The sequence below is a fragment of the Moschus berezovskii genome, chromosome 4 (genome assembly GCF_049115385.1).
Source record: "Moschus berezovskii isolate FMDL1 chromosome 4, NW_MosBer_1.0, whole genome shotgun sequence".
NCBI lineage: Eukaryota > Metazoa > Chordata > Mammalia > Artiodactyla > Moschidae > Moschus > Moschus berezovskii.
Window position 1 is genome coordinate 89,261,507 of NC_142463.1, and position 21,856 is coordinate 89,283,362.

Here is a 21,856-nt window from a genome sequence, read left to right on the forward strand (position 1 = left end):
CAGAAAACTTTACAGTGGTTAACTGGGAATGGGAGAGGGACACAGGAATGAGTAGGAGAGAGGATTACCAAGAAAATTTCTGGGGGTGGTGGATTTGTTGTCTTTTTAAACATTGTTTTCCGCCGGCTGCACGGGGCCTTTGTTGCTGTGCTGTCTTTAACTGTGACCAGGGGCTGCACACTGGTTTTGGTGTGCAGAGGTCTCTTTGTGGCAGCTTCTCTTTGCTGTGGAGCACAGCTCTAGGGCTTGTGGGATTCAGTAGTTTTGGTGAACAGGCTTAATTCCCCGGCAGCATATGGGATCTTCCCAGACCAGGGATCTGAACCCATCTCCCCTGCATTGGCAGGCAGATTCTTAACCACTTGGACCACCAGGGAAGTTCTTGTCTTGAATATGGTCATGATTTTATGTGTTTATGCATACGTCAAAACATACCAAATTGTATACTTCAAACATATGTGGTTTATTGTACATAAATTATACCTCAAAAAATAGCACCTTAATAATAAAATTTTCAAAAACACAGAAAAGTATAAAGAAGGAAATGAAAATAAGTTTTTACCATCTAGAAATTAAACCTACTACAATTTTGTGTATTTCCTTCCAGTCTTTTTTTCTATAGACAAACACAAGCACAAGAGAACCAACTGTACATTCGATTATATCATAAGCATTTTCCTATGCCTCTAAAAATTCTTTATGTTAAACATAAATATTAATGACTTCATATTCAATCTTTTGCTTGACTCATTACTTAGCTGTTTTCTTATTGACTATTTTCAAATTAGGTTGTACCAACTTTACACTATTGAAAGTATCACTGCCTGGAAAATCATCACACAATATCTTTGTCTAAAGTTTTATCTCCTTAGAACTCATCACTAAATGCGGAATTACTGGGACATCCCCGGTGGTCCAATGGTTAAGAATCCACCTTCCAATGCAGGAGATGCAGGTTCAATCCCCAGTTGGGAAACTAAGATCCCATATGTTGGGGTGTAACTAAGCCAGCGTGCCACAACTACTGAACCCTTGCACCAAAACTAGGGAAGCCCCTGTGCTACAAGGACCCAGTGCAGCCAAAAATAATAAAACAATTTTTTTAAGTGGAATTCAGTTCAGTTCAGTTCAGTTCAGTTCAGTCGCTCAGTCGTGTCCGACTCTCCGCGACCCCATGAATCACAGCACGCCAGGCCTCCCTGTCCATCACCAACTCCCGGAGTACACTCAAACTCATGTCCACAGAGTCGGTGATGCCATCCAGCCATCTCATTCTCCGTCGTCCCCTTCTCCTCCCGCCCCCAACCTTTCCCAGCATCAGAGTCTTTTCCAGTGAGTCAACTCGTCTCATGAGGTGGCCAAAGTATTGGAGTTTCAGCTTTAGCATCAGTCCCTCCAATGAACATCCAGGATTGATCTCCTTTAGAATGGACTGGTTGGATCTCCTTGCAGTATAAGGGACTCTCAAGAGTCTTCTCCAACACCACAGTTCAAAAGCATCGATTCTTCGGCGATCAGCTTTCTTCACAGTCCAACTCTCACATCCATACATGACCACGGGAAAAACCATTGCCTTGACTAGACGGACCTTGGTCGGCAAAGTAATGTCTCTGCTTTTTAATATACTATCAAGGTTGGTCATAACTTTCCTTCCAAGGAGCAAGCGTCTTTTAATTTCATGGCTGCAATCAGCATCTGCAGTGATTTTGGAGCCCAAAAAAACAAAGTCTGACACTGTTTCCACTGTTTTTCCATCTATTTCCCATGAAGTGATGGGACCAGATGCCATGATCTTTGTTTTCTGAATGTTGAGCTTCAAGCCAACCTTTTCACTCTCCTCTTTCACTTTCATCAAGAGGCTTTTGAGTTCCTCTTACTAAATCAAAATATTCCTTATTCTGAATGTAGCTGAAATAGTGTACTGTTTAAAGGTCTAAATTTTTCCCCAGGTGATACAACTTGTGGTAATAAGTCTTGGAACTTCATCAAAGCTTCTAAGCTTTTGGTCCGTCTTAGAACGTGACCAAACTGTGGTCACTGAAACTAGATGTCAGGTGTTCGGTTATGTGGGGCTTGCTGGTATTATCTAAGAATTCTCTCAACTTTGGTCCTTTTCCTGCAAATTCCTTAGTTTTTCCTATCAGCTTGAACCAGCTCAGCTTGGATGAAATTTGAATTTATAAAATATATTACTGGATTTGAAAAGGAACAGGACCAAAGGACAGGAACATAGGTAGGAGGAAGTACCAACATAGCAGCTTGGGTTTTTTTGGTTTTTTTTATTTATTTATTTTTTTGGTTTCTTTTTTTTTTTAATTTATTTATTTTTTATTGGAGGCAAATTATTTTACAATATTATATTGGTTGGTTTTGCCACACGTTGACATGAATTCGCCCCAGGTGTACATGAGTTCCCCCTCCTGAACCCCCAGCAGCTTGGGATTTATTCATTATTTTGCAACAAAGACTTTTAAAGCAACTACCAGGTGGAACCTTGGCAGAAATCATACAAAAGTTGCATCATAATGACTTTCCAAGAACTGAGCAGCCAAAATGTGGTTCTGGAGAAACAGGGATAAATAAAACGGTTTTAAGGATTTCACAACACAGTATCAGGTAATTATAATTACTACACATCACCTCTAAGATGTCAAATGGGCATCTCAAATATGACAGGTCCAAAACCGACATCTTGATCTTCCTCCAAACCTATTTTCCTCTGACTTCTCTATTTTAATAAGCAATACAACCACCCACCCAGTTGCTCAAGCCAAAAATTTAGGACTCATCCTTTATTCCTTCCTATCCTGCTGCTAAGATTCCAGTCTTTCAGCAAATCTGCCTACACAATACAGAAATACCAACCATATCAACCCAATGTTCCAACCTGGCGTAAGACACCATCATTTCCATCTATATAGTCTCTGAACCTGTCCACCCTCACCTACTCTGGAAACACCCCAATCCTTTCTCCAAAAGCAGCAGCAGGTCAACACTTTCTGATGGTTTTCCATTTTACTTAAAATAAAATCCGGACTACTTTCTATGCTTTTCTGGGCCCCGTGTTTATCGGCCCCTGCATCTGCATGGCCCTCATCTCCTACTGCTCTTCTCCAAGCCACCTAGGAGGCTCTGCAGTTAGCTGGTCCCTCTGTCTATGTTACCTCCACGGATATCGGCATGGCTCTCCCTCACTTCTTTCAGAACTCATTCAAAATCATTCTCAGCCCCTCCTTTCCTGAGCAGCCTACCTAACATAGCCCAGTTGTACCTCGATCACTGTCACCTTTCAATGCCTTACACTTCTTTTCGTTTCTTCTCAGCACTTATTTGTGAGCGCATTGTCTGGCTCACCCACGGGCTCTATGTTATAGATCATTTCACTTTCTTCATTAGTGTAGGAACTCTCGCACTTCCTGAAGTCTAGGAGACATTCATTAAATGTTTGTTGAATGAATGATTAAAAGAATGTCGTAACTGTTTCATTGACTTACTCATTCGTTTCCCACATCTCCCCCACGTGAAGGTAATCTCCACGAAGGCTGGGATCGTGTCCATTTTGTTCTCTACAATATCCCCAAGCCTTAGACAGAGCTGTGAAAGTAACAAGTACAAAGCGATGCTAAAGGAAAGAGAGGGGTTCCACTAAACTGGCTGAGGGACTAACGGAGGCTTTGCAGATAAAACGATCTCTAAACTAGAGGAGATCGATCCTGGGTGTTCATTGGAAGGACTGATGCTAAAGCTGAAACTCCAATACTTTGGCCACCTCATGCGACGAGTTGACTCACTAGAAGACTCTGATGCTGGGAGGGATTGGGGGCGGGAGGAGAAGGGGACGACAGAGAATGAGATGGCTGGATGGCATCACCGACTCTGTGGACATGAGTTTGAGTGAACTCCGGGAGTTGGTGATGGACAGGGAGGCTTGGCGTGCTGTGATTCATGGGGTCGCGGAGAGTCGGACACGACTGAGCGACTGAACTGACTGACTGACTGAAACTGGAAACGAAACAGAAACTGCAAGAAGGGTAAGAGTTCACAAACAGAGAAAATCTCGCGAGGTGTTGGGCAGTCAAGATGGCCCTGATATTTGCCGCCACACTTAACATGGCGACCAGGGCGCGTTCCGGGAGGAAATCACGCGAGAGTTGCATCAAAGCCATAGTCCGTGAATTGAGCCGGGGGTGTGGAGCCGCCAAGATGGAGCCGGCAGCCGGCACTCCCGGCCCGCTGATCATGAACAACAAGCAGCCTCAGCCGCCGCCACCTCCGCCGCCTGCAACCGCGCAGCCTCCACCTGGGGCACCGCGGACCGCCGGAGGCCTCCTGCCTGGTGGCAAAGCCAGAGAGTTCAACCGCAACCAGCGAAAAGACTCGGAGGTCAGGAGCTTCGGGGGGCGAGGCTAGCACCAGGCGGGCGGCGGCGGTGGACCCGGGCTCCAGTTCGGGGCCACTTTCGGGTCCAGGCTGGGTTTCCTGGACGGTTCGGCAGGGGAGTTGTCATTTACAGCGAAAGGAGCAGGAAGCAAGGCTGGCATCCTCGGGGGTCGGAGGCGTGAAGCCGGGGTCCCCGCCCCGAGCTCTGCCGACCGGGAGACCCTCCCGGAGCCGGCGTCGGCTTTTCTGAGGCGCGGGCTGTGGGCGCGGCCTCCGGGCCCCAGCCCCTGGGAAGTCCGCCCCCTGCCCCATTTCTCGGGTGAAGAGTCTGTGATCTAGAGGGCGGGGCGGCTACACCCCCGACTCCCTACTCACCTCCAGCTTCTGGTCCTGTGGGTTCCGCGGCGCAGGGTGGAGGGCGTGTGTGGGCTGGAAAGGCACCTCCGAGAAGGACTGAGCTAATTAATTAGCACCAATAGTATCAATACTACGCGCCTGTCGGTCGCGATGGTTGGAAAGGGGAGCAGTCTTGTTCTGCTCTGAGCTTAGCCACTGCAGATTCAGGCCACGGTTAGACAGTGCCCGGTGGTTGGTGTGCCCAGTCCGCCCGATGCTGAACTGTTAAAGATCAGAAATAATTTAAACAGGCGTTGAGGCTCAACATCTCTCTTATTTGTGGGCTGTTCCTCCCATTCCGGAGACACCGTAGTCTGGAGCTGACTAGTCACCTCACCCCGAGTTAAAGAATTACTCCCACTGCATTCCATTGTAGAATTCATGAATGAAGACACACACGTAGCAGCGTTTTAGGGCTTCTTAATCAGCATGTTCCCAGAGCACTTACTAGGAAATTTCTTTCACCTGAGACAACCCTGAGGCTGATTAGCAGTCAGGTGCTTATTAATGAGAGGCCATTTTTTCTTGTCCAGATGTAATGTATCAGGTCATACCTGAGTGATGATGCTATCTTTATAGACACCTGGAATCAGTACCTCTCAAGCTCTTGGTTTTTGTTGGCAAGAACAAACCTCTGGTAAAATATCAAAATTTGACAAGTTCCAGTCAGATACACTTTGAGCTTGAAGTGAATTATTTGAAAAAGCAATGAAACAGACTTTTTAGTAGCTCTTGCATGATGGGCTGATTGCACATCAGTGGTGACTTCTTAATAATTTTTCAAGTATGGAGGATTTTAAAAGTGGTAGGAGTGACTCCACTTTCATCATCGGAGGCATCATAGTTGTTAAATAGTTAACAATTTTCCTAAGTGTTTCCATTAAATGTACTTTCTACCCTTTAATTTCTATATAGATTCAACACATGGAAGGTCACTCAGTGAACACATTTAAACTGAGAGACCTGTCAGAATCTATTTTCTTAGAAATACTGATACAGCTCTTTTTTGAGTCAAAGCTGAAATCAGTAGGCTGGGAGCCTGAGGCATGCCTGCGTAACAGGGAGGCAGGTGTTTGATGAGAGCCTCTGTGTGCTACATCATTTTGATTAGTCCTTAAAAAACCTTCAAGATAAATTTTTGTCATCCTCATTACATAAATGAAGAAACTGAAGCTCAGGAACTTAGGAAGGTGTGCAGTCTGTTGCCTCTGAATAAGAAGTAGAGTTATTTATGTTATTCATGTTTGAGGGTATGTTATGTCATTCTGTGGGTGGTCATTGTCTTCCCAAGTAGATTGTAATTAAGCTGAGGACTACCTTTTTCTTCACCTCTTCTCTGTTCCGAGAACAAGGCTTCCCAGATGGTGTGTTCTCAGTACTCACATATTTCCAGCAGTAAAAAGATTTCTTTGCCATAATCTCTCCTATGTGTGGGAGGGAAGCCATTTCTGTTCAGCTGCTGCCTTCTCTGTCAGTTCTTGCTGAAATTTGAGAGAAAGGCAGTAAGACTGAGGGTGTCAATACTTAACTTGTACTGAGCTGTTGATAACGCACTAGCCAGAAAGAAACGAGGCTTCTAAAATCTTAACACCATGTGGAACGATCATTTTACTGCATGGAACGCATGGAGCTTTAGTGTTCATTTATCCAACAAGTACTTATTTGAGTATACGCTCTTCATTCAGTCATTCATGCCAAGAACTTTGCTGAGCATTGTGAAATCACTGATGAGAAGAATGGACACTAAACAGATGCACAGGTGCGTGTGTAACTATGAGTTACGGTAAGTGCTGTGAAGGAGTAGTGCAAGGTACTCTGAGAGGGCTTGGTAGGGAGAGCCGAACTAACCCAGAAGACAAAAACATTGTGATAAAACGTCAGAAAAGTGAGGGCAGTGATGTCCTGTAACACAGTGGTGTCTCTGGAAGCATGTGTGTTTGTTCCTGTGAAAAACACTCACGTTGATCTTTTACATAACTCTCCTTTTCTCAACAGGGCTATTCTGAGTCTCCAGACCTGGAGTTTGAGTATGCTGACACAGACAAGTGGGCTGCAGAGCTCTCAGGTAAGGCAGAGGCCTTCTATTATTTGGTCTTTAATAAAATTGAGAGTGAGTGTCATTTTGGAGTTCCTTTTATATCCTAGTTAGTACTAGTAATGGTATGTATATATAAAACTTGTTATTAGATGCCAGCCCTTCGTATCTCATAACTTTGACTTGTCCTTTACTTTTATGAAACATCTCCACATGGTCAGCTCAGTTGGCTGTGGCCCAGTCCCACTGTGGACATTGATGTTCTTTGGCCATACACAATCCCCCTGACAGTGGTCTCGCCTCGAACAAGGAGTCCTGAGGAATGCCAGTGAGTGGGTCTATCTCTGTGCCCATCTGTTGCCACTGCTGCCCATATGTAGTATGAAATCAGCCTGAGCTGCTTCTCAAGCCTCCACAGTACAGGCCCTGTTCTCACACCACTTGAGAGAGCCATGTTCATGGTGGCAGTCAGCCTTTGGCATGGCATGGTGGGATCACTGCGCATTGGACTGGAAATGTCAGGCTTTATGCCTCGCTGGCATCTGGTTATAAGGGTAGTCAGCATTCTGTTGTGCACATTAGAGCACTGAGACCCCCTTAGTAATTAGATAGCATCGTCCAGGAGTCAGTATGACTCAGGGACAGAGTTGGGCCTGGAAGCAAACACCTGACCTTCTCTGCTGCTTGTGACCCTGCTATGGGACTTGGACATGGAGAAAATGACCTTTTTTCTTGACAGAGCTCTATAGCTACACAGAAGGACCAGAATTCCTGATGAATCGAAAATGCTTTGAAGAGGACTTTCGGATGCACGGTGAGACGATTCCCCTACTTCTTGGCTCCTTTCACCCTGCATCCTGAGAGCTGCAGGTTTCTGTTAGTCATCTGAATGACCTCAGTCATCCTGGAGTGGCCTGAGAAGCCTGCTGAAACGTGGTTATTCAAGGCCGGATGTGACATGTAGGGTGGGCTTGCAGGTACTCTGGTGGGGACTTTTCAGAAGTGTATATCATGGGGGGAACTTTATGTAATTAAAATTGCACCCAAAATAGCAGTATTTCAACCACACTTCAAATTCATGGGGCGGTGGTGTGACCTCCCTTATTTATCTTTCTGAGCTTCTGGTCCTGTGGCAGTCCTGAATTTGATGGGTTAACACGGTGTCTGTTGCATTAGGAGGATTTTTCTGGGCTCCAGTCTAAGCAGTCTCTCTCCCGGCAGTGACAGATAAGAAGTGGACTGAGCTGGACACCAACCAGCACCGCACCCACGCCATGAGGCTCCTGGATGGCTTGGAGGTCACTGCCAGGGAGAAGAGGCTCAAGGTGGCTCGGGCAATTCTCTATGTTGCCCAAGGTACTGAGTGGACACCCAGGGACCCCTGACACCAGCTTCAGTGATACTGCCCAGTCAGACGCGGGGAGGGGCACAGCAAGCCATGCCTTGTGTCTGTTGCCTGGTCAGATGTGGGCAGGGACGAGTGAGCCATGCCCTGTGTCTGCTGCCCAGTCAGATGCGGGCAGGGGCGCAGCAAGCCATGCCCTGTGTCTGCTGCCCAGTCAGATGTGGGCAGGGGCGCAGCGAGCCGTGCCCTGTGTCTGCAGGCACCTTTGGGGAGTGCAGCTCAGAGGCCGAGGTTCAGTCCTGGATGCGCTACAACACCTTTCTGCTCTTGGAAGTGGGCACCTTCAACGCTCTGGTGGAGCTTCTGAACATGGAAATAGAGTGAGTTCTTCTGAGGGGCTTAAGTAGGGGAAGGGGGGCAGAGCTTCCAGAACTAAGCAGTTTTGAGGGTTAAATGGGCCACATGGGGCTCTGTTCTGACCAGCCAGTTTGAATAATAGGCGGGATGTTGACCCAAACCTCAAAGACCAATGAGGGGCCCCACAGCTCGCTTACACCAAAGAGCTCATTAGACAGTGCCCAGGCCTACAGTGTTCCTCCAAAAAAAAAAAAAAAGTTCTCATTGTGAACCTGCACAGCCTTGAGTTTCCCCTAAGCAGGAGACCAGGCCAAGTCTGACAGGTGGGCTCAAACGGCACCTGCTCTAGCCTTTGTCTCCACTCGTCCTTTGTTTGGCGGACAGGTCAGCTGCTTCTCATCTAAGGAAAACACCGTCAATAGTAAAAGCACTCCTTGGGTGCTTGCATGTCCCAGGCATTGTTCTAAGGACACTGTACATACTAATTCATTAAGGACATAGCTGCTGTTACTGTCCCCATTTTGCAGATGAGGAAATTATGGCATGGAGAAGTGGAGTGTCCAAAGGCACATGGCTCGGCAGTGTTAGAGCCACGATTGCAACCTTGGCAGTCTGGTTCAGGGCCTGAGTTTTTGCCCGCTGGGTCCTGTGGGCTCTTGTGTAGTCTAAGTGCATCGCACAGGGCTTTATCACCTTGTTGGGGGAACCACTTCTCTTCCAGCCTGGGGGAGGGCGCTGACTCCCGTCTCTCCCACAGCAACAGTGCTGCCTGCAGCAGTGCGGTGAGGAAGCCAGCCATCTCTCTGGCTGACAGCACGGACCTGAGGTGAGGCAAGCAGCACATCTGGGCTCCCTGAGTGGTAGCCGGAGGAGGAGGGCAGGGCAGGCGGCGGCGGGCGCTCTGGGCTTCCTCGCTGTGTGTGCTGTTCTTCTGCACACGCTAATCTGTGGATGTGATGGGCTCAGTGTATGATGAGTAGGCCGAACGGAGGGCTCCCTGGGTGGGCCCTGGGATGAGACCCCCAGAGGAAATCCCAGGTGAAGCCGCTTAGTAGAAGTGTGGCCTCCCGCCCACACTGCTGCCAGGAAGCCTGGTGGAGTGGCTTTTTGTACTGGGATGAAGCATGCGATGTGGCTTCTTGTGTCAACCAGGTACAAGCTCTGCTTTTCATGTTCAGCTTGATGCCCATCTGCATGGGGTTAGTCCTGACGACTTCAGGATGTTTCCTGGCTGTGTCCAAAGTTTAGCAGCTGCTAAACAGCAAGATCACCTTTCCATTTTTGTGAGGATTAGAATCCACCTCTTTTTGTGAATTTGGAAGTTTTCAGATTAGATGCTGGTGGTGTTCCCTACTGTAGTTAGGGTCCCTGGCCATCGTCCTGCTCACTCCTGTTTCTACTCCATCACGGGGTAAACACGTGCTTGTTCTCACCTTGACCATCCTCTGCTTTGTCTGATCCAACACCCGCTTCCACAGCTCACTCCTGCCTGTGTTTTTCTCATTCCAGGAAGCTTAGGGTAGTAAATGCTTTGGGCCATTCTTGCTCATGTTCATCCATTCAGTAGCCATTTATTAAGCATCTGCTGTGAGTAAGCACTCAGATCCTAGAAACACAGAATAGAAGGTCTGGTCCCAACCTTAGCACCAAGGACAAAGAAGGAAACATCACAAGGTGTTTGTGGGACCGAGTTTCCCGTTTTTTCTACCTTGCAGTCCCCGCACCCCTACCTCCACCCCCACCCCAGCCAGCCTTTGTGTACAGGCTTTTCTCATGTTGGGTGGGATGTGAGGAAGCCAGGGGTGCTCCCTTGATCCCCCATCCTGCCCTCTTATGAGCTGCCTCTTGTTCCCAGGGTCTTGCTCAACATCATGTACCTGATTGTGGAGTCTGTTCACCAGGAGTGTGAGGGTGATAAGGCCGAGTGGAGGACAATGCGACAGACCTTCAGGGCTGAGCTGGGTAGGACTCTGGGGGCCCTGGCTGGAGGCCCTCCTGGGAACGGAAGCTGGAGGGCTTTGGGAGGGTCCTGTTGCTGCTGATGGTCCTGATACCTTGCTGTCCCCCAGGTTCCCCGCTGTACAACAATGAGCCATTTGCCATCATGCTGTTTGGGATGGTGACTAAATTTTGCAGTGGCCATGCACCTCACTTCCCCATGAAAAAGGTTCTCTTGCTGCTCTGGAAGACAGTGTTGGTGAGCACTTCCTTGAAGGGAAACTCAGGTGTTAGGGGACAGGGGAGGAGGGAGACTTTCACTGTGTATCCTTTTGGATATTGAATTATATGAATACATAACTGCTTTAGTTTAAAAAAAAAAACTCTGAAAGAAGAGTCCTGAAAGGAAATGACAAAAAAGTGTCACTTTGGGCTCACAGCAGCCAAAGAGGACTGGGCGTTTGAATCAGAATAGGTGGTTGGTTCCCTGGTTCCTGGAAACTGTTTTCTGCAATCATGGAACACCTTCTCCCCAGACAGGCTGCTCTTGAACCTGGAGCTTGTAAAGTGATTCGAGGCAAGATTAGAGCTGATGTAATGGGGCCCCTCAGTCAGATGTCACTGGAAAGAAGAAAGGGTGAGCCCTGAGCCTACATTATCCTCAGGGTATGGTGTAAAAGCTTACTTTCTTTCTAGCTAGGGAAGGATTGGGTCCAGGAGAGCAGGCTGGCCATCACCCTTGGCTTGGGGGCCATGCTCAGTAGCCATACCCATGCCAGATCAGGAGCCCTTTTTGCTAGGAGGAGTGACCTGGGAGGACAGAGGAGCTGGAGTCTGTACTCTTGCTCTCCCTGAGCCCCACCTTCCCATCTTCCATAATGGGCCAACTCTACGGAGCCAGAGCTCTGAGTTCAGGCCTCTTCAGAGTGGTCTACACATTTCTTCTTGGCCAGAAGCCTGTTGGTTGCCTATGAAGCCTCATTGAAACCAGAGAGGAAAGTAGTTGAATTGCTCAGAAACAATGAAATGAAGCAGCCTAAAATCACTGAGCTCTACTGGGGTTTTACTTCTAGGGGGATGTTTAGATGAAGTTTTTTCTGTTTTTTGTTTTCTTAATTTGAGCATCCAGCATTGTATTCCCAATTTAACTTCGAAAGACTAGCATGTGCAGCTTTTGAAGCATTTGAGTGTCACTTACTTTTCTAGGAACTTGAAGGATTAAGCTCTTCAGACAGCCTTAGTTTTTCCCTGATGGGTCAGTGGGCCACACCGAGCCACGTGTGCTTCTGCACCAGGCTTTGTCAGCCTGTGTGTCTCTCCTCTTTGACCCCCCTTTCTCCTCTCCCATGATGATGTCGCTTGCTTCTCTTGGAGGTGGGCCGAGGGGTTCAGAGGTTGCGTGGTCTCTGTAAAGATGTGGTGTCACAGATGCTTTCGAGCCTGACACAGACAGGGACTGGCTTATGGACATGTTGACCTGGCTCCACGCCTGTCTGGTGCAGTGCACTCTGGGCGGCTTTGAGGAGCTGCAGAGCATGAAGGCCGAGAAGCGCGCCATCCTGGGGCTCCCCCCGCTGCCTGAGGACAGCATCAAGGTCATACGCAACATGAGGGCTGCCTCACCCCCGGCCTCTGCCTCCGACCTGATTGAGCAGCAGCAGAAACGGGGCCGTCGGGAGCACAAGGTGAGGGTGACAAGGTCCCCGTGATTCCTGAGGGTTCTCAGGGTGCCAGGTGCAGTGCCATGGTCCCTGGATGAGCCTCAGGTTGTTGCAGGTCCCCTCAGATCAAGAGTCAGTGTGCATGCCTTTAGGGCTGGGACACTCTGCCTCCAGCCCAGGGGCCAAGATCTAGTGGGCACTCAGGACGTGGCACTTCTGAGGGCCTCTGGGGCAAGAACTGATTTGTCACTTGGGCCCGAGACCATGACTTGCTCTCGGGTTTCCCGCTGCTCCTGGCTCTCTTCCTGCCAGCTTTCTATGCGATTGCCTCTCAGCCTCCGTGCCCCTTTCTCGTTTGTTGGTTGGCTCTTATCTGACCTCCCTTCCCTCTGCTTTCAGGCACTTATAAAGCAGGACAACTTGGATGCCTTCAACGAGCGGGATCCCTACAAGGCTGATGACTCTCGAGAGGAGGAGGAGGAGAATGATGACGACAACAGTCTGGAGGGGGAGACATTCCCCCTTGAGCGGGATGAGGTCATGCCTCCCCCACTGCAGCACCCCCAAACCGACAGGCTGACCTGCCCAAAGGGGCTTCCGTGGGCTCCCAAGGTCAGGTGAGTCTCAGACCTCCCGAACGCTCTTCACTCCTGAAACCGGAGTCATCATTCCTGCAGGCCTGGCATCTGGCCTGAGTTGTCACATGAGGTCCTGTGCAAGGCCAGGATGTCCTTGGCCTTGGGATGAGCCTCTCTTGAAGTGCCCAGTGCTAGCCCCGGGGGGTCAGGGTGCTGGCCTGGCACAAAGAGGCCCTTGTATGGCTCTCAAGTCAGTAACGTGGATTAGCTCTTGGTTAGACGTGATACTAGTGAAAGGAAATACAAAAAAAATTAAAACAAGGACATTTAAGTAAACCCATCTCCACCATCCCAGGGGTTGTATATGCTATTTGACAGAAAATTATAGATTAAGGAAGAATTTTTTTAGAACCATAATTAAGATGTTTGAGATACATGTGTGTGAATCTATGGAAGGTTCTTGTATGCATATAAATGTAATCTGTTTAAAAGGGCATCAACTTAAGAAATAGATGAATATGGGAAAGAATATAGAAGTCATTTTCTTGATCTAAGTAAAGCCTCAGTTTTCAGTGATCTGTGATGGGAATACAGAACAAGCCATCAGAAAATGTAAGCTAGCCTAATCTGAGACAGGACAATATGACTCATGAAAAAATGAGTAGTTTATAGCTGTAATTGGAAATTCATAAATATCTGAGAAATTCTGTTGACAGACTTGTTTGTGAGAGACTTTTTCTTTTGGCTTCACAATTTCTGGACATTCTGTGTTTTATTAACCATGATGCCTTGAGGTAACTTTTAGGAAAGCTGCAGTCTTTTCCTTTGGCAGAGAGAAAGACATTGAGATGTTCCTCGAGTCCAGCCGCAGCAAGTTCATAGGTTACACTCTGGGCAGGTGAGTATGATCTGAGTGCCTTTTAAAGAAAGGTAGTGGGAAGGTCACCCTCCCGGCCTCAGGTGTGTGAGGACCCAGACCTAACACAGGCCTTTGTTCTTCTCCAGTGACACGAACACAGTGGTGGGGCTGCCCAGGCCAATCCACGAAAGCATCAAGACTCTGAAACAGGTAGGTGGCTTCAGGTAAGCTTTTGGCCTAGTTTGGTCCCAAGTGAGTAAAGTGAGACCAGCCTGTTGGGAGAAGCCTTTTTAGACTTCTGTCTGCCTGAAGGGACCGGGGGTGGAGGAATAGGTGGACAGTGGCAGTATCCTTGAAAACATTTCTTCATACATTTTACTTAATTTATCTGAGCTTTTTTATTGGGTACTTACTGGGGTACCCATTAAAGATTATATTACCTGACAGTTGGCGTTTTAAAGGGCCTAGGAAACAGCCTCCGTTTTCCCTGCCCAAGTTCAGGGAGTTGAGTTAGAGGAGTAGGCAGATGGAGATTCAAATGCCAGCTTTATTGCCGATGGAGTGATACGAGAGCACAGCTGCAGGAGGTGTCCTGACACCTCCCTTCCAGAGTTAGGCAGACTCGCCTACCTAGACTAGAGAGGGCTGGAGCCCTGCTCCGCCTCGGCAAGGAGCAGAAGAGTGCACAGACTTTTCTTTTTCCTTAAGAGAGAAGAGAAAGAGGTTGGGCTGAGACTGTCCTGTTCCTCCTCCCATACTGGCCAGTCAGGAAGGGGAGGAGTGAGTTGGGGGCGGCAGGGAGAGACCAGGGTGTTTGGCCCACACGCGTCCCTCCAGTGGGAGGAAGCAGCACAGTGAGGATGAGGTGTGTCCCCTGAGAGCATCTCTGGAATGGAAATGTTCGTGTATTTTTGAAATATATTTTTGAAATTTGTAGTATCAGGTGGGCCTCATGCAGCTAGGCTTTTTGAGTATTTGAGTACTGGATTCTGAGTACTTAAGTCCTTGATTCTGATTTTAAGTTTCCTCCTATAGCTGTAGCTATCTGAAAGTCCCCTTCTCTCCTTTAATTTGCCTTTTTTCCCCTAATCTGTTGTGTGCATCTCTTTTGGTTTTAAGAGATAGGTGCCCACTTAGAAAACTGTTTTGGGTTTGGATTTTAGTTCAGGGTCTGTGTGGTGGCTTAGCCCTCTTTGAGAAGATGATGTTTGGAGAGAATTGCATGGGGTCTTTCCCGGGTGTGGGCGTTTGGCCAGAGAATGCGGGATGTTTGCCCTAGTGCCTCTTTCCCTCTCTCTCCAGCACAAGTACACGTCGATTGCAGAGGTCCAGGCACAGATGGAGGAGGAGTACCTTCGCTCTCCTCTCTCGGGGGTGAGTTGGAGGCCTTCCTCAGCTCACAGGATCCCAGCTGTTCCCAGCACTGTATGGGCCTAGGCTGCGGAGTACCCTGGCCTGCCTTCACAGCTCCCAGTCTAGCTCCTGCTGCGGGGCTGTTGCGTGTCAGGTTCAGGGGTAAGATTACAGATGCTGGGCCCGCCACCTACCTCTGAATTCCAGCTCCACCCCTTGGTGGATGGTGACTTAGGCAAGGTACTCGAGCTCCTTCTGCTTTCGCTTCCTTGCCTGTGAAATGGAAATAACAATAGTGCTTTCTTCATAGAGTTGTAGTAAGGATTCATTGTGTCTTTACCAGTGAAGTACCCAGCACATTGTGTCATTAAAGTTTGTCATCATCATTGGCATCATCGTTGACGTCCATACTTACAGATTCTCCTCCAGCCAGCTAGCAGGCTGGCTCAGGAGAGCATTCTCAGGACCAGGCTTTGTATCAGTGTCCCTTGTACCCATTGTGTTGAAAGGGAGAAGAGGAAGTCGAACAGGTCCCTGCAGAAACTCTCTACCAAGGCTTGCTTCCCAGCCTGCCACAGTACATGGTGAGTGCGCGCCTCCTGAGAGCTCTGCCTGCCATGGGGTCACCTCCCCACAACAAAGCCTTGAGAGCATGCCCACCAGTGTGCTTGAGCCCCTGCTTTTGCCCCTGAGCACCTCTTAAAGCACCGCCTCTCAGGACTTTGTGCTGCCCGGGGCCCTCTCAGCCATGCTGTGTGAATGTCTGCTCCTCCCCAGATAGCACTGCTGAAGATCCTGCTGGCCGCAGCTCCCACCTCAAAGGCCAAAACAGACTCAATCAACATCCTGGCTGACGTCCTGCCTGAGGAGATGCCGTGAGTGTCGAGTCTTGAGTGCTGCGGATGTTCAGAAAGGGGGCGTGTTTGCCTTGCAGGCCACTGTTTGCTGGGTGGTAGTGGTTCTTTGTTTTGTTGTTATTGCTGCTGCTGCTGTTATATTAGCTAAGCTTCTCTGCAGATTAACTTTAGGGTATTCCTGGTTTAGAAGAAAGAAAATGTACTGGGTAAACTATTTAGTTTTATTGCTCGTGGGGCACTTTCATCTGGTTGGCCTGGATTCTAGTATAGACTCTGTGACTGAGTGAATTGGAGAAGTCACTTCCTCTTCCTCCTCTGTTAAATGAATGGGGCTGTGTCTGACATTTCCCCAAGTGCTCCCTTGAAAGCTATGAATTAGGACATTAGAACATACATTTTTAGCTTCTGCATAAAAATCAGCCATTGGAGCCGGGTATAGATTCTTTACTATTCACCAGTGAACTGGCATGAAAAATATTTTGAATGTCTCAGGGTAACAGTGAAATCTTTAGGGGTTCTTCCTCCCTGGGACCCTGACCTCATCTTTTTGATGTGAGGGTACAAAGTTAGATCACGTTCTACTTTGAGAAGGACCTGGGCACCTGATCTCCTGCCTGCCTGCCAGTACTGCCCAGCTCTGAGCCTAACTCCCTGGTGGGCTTGCCACTTGAGTGTAGCGGGGATAGCCCAGTGAGGGAGTAGAAGGGTTGGCTAACACCAAAGCAGGTGTTATAGAAGGCCAGGCCATCTGATGATCCTTGGAAAAAAGATTCCAGAGTCAAGTATTAAATCTCCTCTTATAAAGATTTATAGTTAACTCCTTAATTAAGAACTTAACTCCTAAATTAAGAAACTGATTTAAGTAAATGCTTCCTAGAGTTATCTGACTCCGAACCCCTTTTCCCTATAACATGAGCCATCTCAGTATGCTGGTATTCCAACAGAACATGCTCTAAGGAACACAAGTACATATGGTGGCAGAAGCTTAAGGAAGATCTTGAGATGAGAAGTTCATTTTTGGAGGAAAAGCAGGGAAATACGCTAAGAATATGTTTGGGGCATCAGAAGGAAGAAGTTGTACTGAGCTAGATTGCTTGGGAGGTGGGTGGGAGGAGTGGGGTCTAATCTCTGAGATGTCCGTAGGGTGGGAGGGTTAGGTGGGAGCTCTGCCCCGAGAAGGCTCAGGAGTCCTGTCTCCTGGGAGCGCCAGGCAGGAGGTGCTGCATGTGCTGGGGGCTCACCGGGGTTGTGCTTCCAGCACCACAGTGCTGCAGAGCATGAAGCTGGGAGTGGATGTGAACCGCCACAAAGAGGTCATCGTTAAGGCCATCTCTGCCGTCCTGCTGCTGTTGCTCAAGCACTTCAAGCTGAACCACGTCTATCAGGTATCTGCAGCCCCTTCCTTCTGTCCACGGGGCCAGGGCCTTGGGCAGTGCCACTCCTTCAGCCCCAGGAACAGAGGCTTGGCCTTCAAACCTCCCTGAGCTCTGCGCGATTGTGAAGATAAACAGTCCTCCACGCGAGGCCTTTTATCACTAGAGAAAGGGTGAGATCCCAAGGGGCATGCTTATTTTTTCTCCTGTTGCTTTCAGTTTGAGTACATGGCCCAGCACCTGGTGTTTGCCAACTGCATCCCTTTGATCCTAAAGTTCTTCAATCAAAACATTATGTCCTACATCACTGCCAAGAACAGGTGATAAGGACCAGGGATCAGGACGGGGTGGGTATGGCCAGATGGCAGGGCTCCTAGCTGGGCTCTTCCACTGAGTCCAGTCAGCATCCACAAGCTGATGCTCTGCCAGATGTCAGGACCCAAAGATGAAAGAGATGTGGTCTGTAGAAAACGCCAGTTTGTCGAACCTGAGTCTGGCTAGTGTGGTGACAGGTGACTCAGTCTGTCTGTGCCTGGGTGGGAGGGTTCTCATCCTGGGCTCCAGTACTGCCCTCAGTCCTTCTGTGTCCCCCATTCTTTTGTGGAGACTGGTGGGGCTGCCTGTTCTCTCCCAGGAGCTCGGCCATGTGTGCTGTGATGCCTTGTCTGCTCTTACCCCCACCCCGTCACCTGGTGCCAGCTGTACTTGACACGGACTGCTTGTCACTGTGATACACCACAAGCTGAGCTGTTAGCCAGACAGTCTCCAGTAGGGGTTTGGCATAAATCAATTGCCTTGAGAAGTCTACCCCCCAGCCCCAGGTTTATTGCTGTGAGGGATACCATGCTCTCTCCACCCCTCACAAGATTACAAGCTTGTCTCTAGCTACAAAGGGGTCTTACAAGTGCTCTTGCAGCAGGTGTTTCCCTGTCAGGGTAGTGCAGGCAAGGTGGATTGCTGTTTCTGCTCCGGCAAGTCAGAGAGGAAAGCCAGGAGCCAGTGGCCATCCTGCCAGGCCCCAGCCCTTGCTCATGGCAGGTGCCGTGTTCTCTTGCCCCCTGCAGCATCTCTGTCCTGGACTACCCTCACTGTGTGGTGCACGAGCTGCCAGAGCTGACTGCCGAGAGCCTGGTGAGTAGATGGCCTCTGCCCCAGCGCTCCCTCTGAGTAAGGGCCGGGCCGGAGAGCCTGCCTCCTCACCCGGGGGAAAGGTGTCTTCACAGGTCAGCTCACTGTTGAGTGCCTGGCTTTGAAGCACTGACATTGCATAGGAGGACCAGGGCGGGGACCTTGTAGGAACATTTGGATTTAGAAATTATTTTGTCAGGACTGTGGTCTTCAGGGGCTGCTGACCCAGAGCTCACCTGGTCGAGTTGTTTCCTTTTCCCCACACTGGAACTCTGGGGCCATAGCTCTGAGGGAGTCTGGGTGCGCCAGGTAGTAGGGGCTGAGGCCAGAGCCCCCAATATTATGCTCCACGTTTCCTGCAGGAAGATTCTAGGGAGCACCCCCTACCCTCTGCCAGCTTCTAGGATGGTATTCCCCCTGGGCTGAGGAGAGGAGAGGGTTCCTGGTACCCACGTGGGGCAACCCAGCAGTGCTGAGGTCATATATGGGAGGGCCTGGGAAACTGTGGGGCACCTGCAGCTGTGTAGGAGATGATGGTTCCTGGGTTTTCCCTGCAGGAAGCAGGTGACAATAACCAGTTTTGCTGGAGAAACCTCTTTTCTTGTATTAATCTGCTTCGGATCTTGAACAAGCTGACAAAATGGAAGCATTCAAGGACGATGGTGAGTCAGCACAGCCAGCAGGCACGAGCCCCAGAGCTTAAAGCAGAGTGCCACAGACCGTCCTTCCCCTTCACGTGGGGGCAGGGAGTCCCCAGGGTTGCTGGAGCAGCCACATCCTCCTCACCTAACTTGCCTGTAGCCACATCCTTACATGTTGAGGGTGGATCCCTGGTTCCTTGATGAGTTGAACTGGAAGCTGGAAGCGGCGCAGTCATGCATTGAGACAGAGTCACGTGTAATATAGAAGGAATTTTGTGTATCCTCTTAATCTCCACTGGTGACATAACCAGGGCTTGAGAATCGTCTTAATCCTGAGTCTGTGGATGCCTCGGGTGGGGAGGCCCACTAACCCCCTGAAATTGTATGTACCTGCACATAGGGATACTTTGGGTGACAGAATCCATAGCTTTCTTCAGATTCCAGAATGATCCATACCTCGGGTGACCAACCATCCAGGGTTGCCTGGGACTTTCCTAGTTTTAGCCAGGAGACTTTAGTGGAAGTCATATGTCTTTAGTCTGAGGAAGACTGCAGCAGTTGGTCACCCTGCCCGTAACCCCGGAGGAACAGCAGCAGATGACAGAGCAGGGTTTACTTCTGCCCTCACCACGGCCTCTCTCGTGCCCCTTCCCAGATGCTGGTGGTGTTCAAGTCAGCCCCCATCCTGAAGCGGGCCCTGAAGGTGAAACAGGCCATGATGCAGCTGTATGTGCTGAAACTGCTCAAGGTGCAGACCAAGTATCTGGGACGGCAGTGGCGAAAGAGCAACATGAAGACCATGTCTGCCATCTACCAGAAGGTGCGGCACCGGCTGAACGACGACTGGGCCTACGGCAACGGTGAGGCTGCACGTGAGCCGAGCGGGGGGAGGGGGGACGTGACGGCTCTGCCTTTGCTCTTGTTTCCCTCCGAGCAACCTGGAAGCGCCCAGCTCCTGCTTCTGTGGCGTCAGAATGGGAAGCCAGGGAGGACTTGGAGAAACTGCCAGGCTTGTGTCTGAGGTCACCCCTGCTCCTCTCGGTGCCTCTTTTCCTTTTCCAGGACTGTCACAAGACTTTCCCCGACCTCTCGTCCTTTCTCTCACCCCTGCAGCTGCCTTGGTTCTGGCCACCGGAGTTCTCGCAGCTCCTGGTGGCTTCCCTGCCTCTCGTTCCTTTCCTTCCATCAGCGCCTCAGACTTTGCCCTAGTGATATTTATAAAACCCAGATCCAGTGGTGGTATCTCTCTGAGTAAAATCCTTCTTTGACTTCTGATTTCCCTAAGAATTAGAGCCAAACTCTTAACACATAAGGCCGCACGTGGTCCCTCCCTGTCCTCCTCTATAAACTGTTCCACTTTCTCAGCCCAGCGTCCATCACACCTAGGGCTCTGAGCACATTGGCCATCCTGTCCCGGACTTTTGTTCCCTCTCCTGGTAGCGTGCCTCCCTGTCCCCCTCTGTATCTGCACATGTTCCTCCCCTCCCCACCTTGGTCTCCCTGGCAGAGTGGGTCTTCCTGGTACCCCCAGGCATGCTGCCACACTCTTAGAATTCCTGACCACAGCACCAGGGCCACGCGACCACATTTGCACTCCCAACGCCCTGAATTTGTACAGAGCCAGGGTGGCCCACAGCACCTGGTCAGGGCAGTGAGAGAATAAGCAAACAGGGGTATCTGTAGGTTCCTGCCTCTTATCTGGGAGAGCCAGGGGAAATGTGCCTTTCAGAGAAGTGTGTTGTACTCCTGGCTTTCCTCCAGCAGATCCACATAAACTGCTATATAGCCTCTTTCTCCGTAGCTCTGGCGTTTCCCCTTTGACCTGACTTTCCTGTGTACCTAGGAAAGAAGTCCTGTCAGTCTTCCAGAGAGTTGGGATTGGAGGTTTCCTGCTATTGGGTGACATTGAACAGTCCAAGCCCAGGCCTGCAAGGCCCTGAGCCGCAGACACCCCCAGGGGAGTTGCCACAAGGCTTTGGCTCCCAATATAACATGTCCTCCTGCTTCATCATAGATCTCGATGCCCGGCCTTGGGACTTCCAGGCAGAGGAGTGTGCCCTCCGTGCCAACATCGAGCGCTTCAATGCCCGGCGCTATGACCGGGCCCACAGCAACCCCGACTTTCTGCCTGTGGACAACTGCCTGCAAAGTGTCCTGGGCCAGCGGGTGGAGCTCCCGGAGGACTTCCAGATGAACTATGACCTCTGGCTAGAAAGGGAGGTCTTCTCCAAACCCATTTCCTGGGAAGAGCTGCTGCAGTGAGGCTCCTGGGCGGGAGGCTGAAAATGGAAGAAGGGGTGATCTCCAGGTACCCCAGGGGCTGTCCTGGTTCCTTGCTGCAGTGCTCCCTTCCTCCTCCAGGTGGCAGCACATCCCTACAGTGCCCTTCTGAGCCAGTGCTGGGCTGGTGGGCAAGTCTGGATCTGGCTTCTCTTTGATTCCCAGGGTCCTGCTCAGGAGTGGTCATCTCTCTGCTTGAGATCCTCTTTTCCTTCACTCTTTGTTGTCCTCCTCTCTTGGACATAGTTGGTTGCAGCTCCTTTGTCATTCCACCCAAGGCTGGAACGGGCTGGGAATGCATTGTGTCTGAATTTCAGGGGTCATGCTCACTCTTCTGAGACACAAATCCTTGGCATGTCAGCTTGCCAAAGAAGGAGGGCTTGAGTTTAGAGCAGAATCCTGGCCTTGCTCTGGGGGTTTCTGATGTCATTCCAGCCTCTTGATAGGTTTCATCCAGAAGCAATTGCAGAGGCTCCTGCAGCTGCCTCAGCACTTTAGTTTTGGATGGGGTTAGGGGAGGAGAAGAAGCTTCCCTTAATCAGAGGGGCCATTTCTTTTTTCTTGGTGTGCAAGGTCTGTAAATATCTATATATAAACCTGTGTGTATTTTCCTGTGTCATGTTGAGGTTTTTAATGTTTGTGTATTCTGTTTACATTAAAAGGAAGCAAAACCAA

At 49.6% G+C, this 21,856-nt stretch overlaps 1 protein-coding gene across 2 annotated transcripts; it reads left to right on the forward strand.

Annotated features, from left to right (window-relative positions):
• The first annotated feature begins 4,164 nt into the window (after positions 1 to 4,164).
• STRIP1 (striatin interacting protein 1) lies at positions 4,165 to 21,856 on the forward strand. Of its 2 annotated transcripts, XM_055403766.2 has the most exons (21): positions 4,166 to 4,383; positions 6,772 to 6,841; positions 7,551 to 7,625; positions 8,033 to 8,167; positions 8,416 to 8,536; positions 9,271 to 9,339; positions 10,369 to 10,475; positions 10,583 to 10,710; positions 11,954 to 12,136; positions 12,512 to 12,729; positions 13,523 to 13,588; positions 13,696 to 13,759; positions 14,852 to 14,923; positions 15,412 to 15,486; positions 15,680 to 15,777; positions 17,018 to 17,144; positions 17,352 to 17,452; positions 18,197 to 18,263; positions 18,818 to 18,922; positions 19,557 to 19,761; positions 20,916 to 21,856. In XM_055403766.2, the coding sequence occupies exons 1-21, from the start codon at positions 4,204 to 4,206 to the stop codon at positions 21,161 to 21,163; spliced, it is 2,514 nt and encodes an 837-aa protein (XP_055259741.2). In that variant the 5' UTR covers positions 4,166 to 4,203; the 3' UTR covers positions 21,164 to 21,856. The 2 variants fall into 2 exon arrangements, with proteins under 2 accessions (XP_088691684.1, XP_055259741.2); XM_088835558.1 differs by lacking the exon at positions 11,954 to 12,136 and having other exon boundaries at positions 4,165 to 4,383.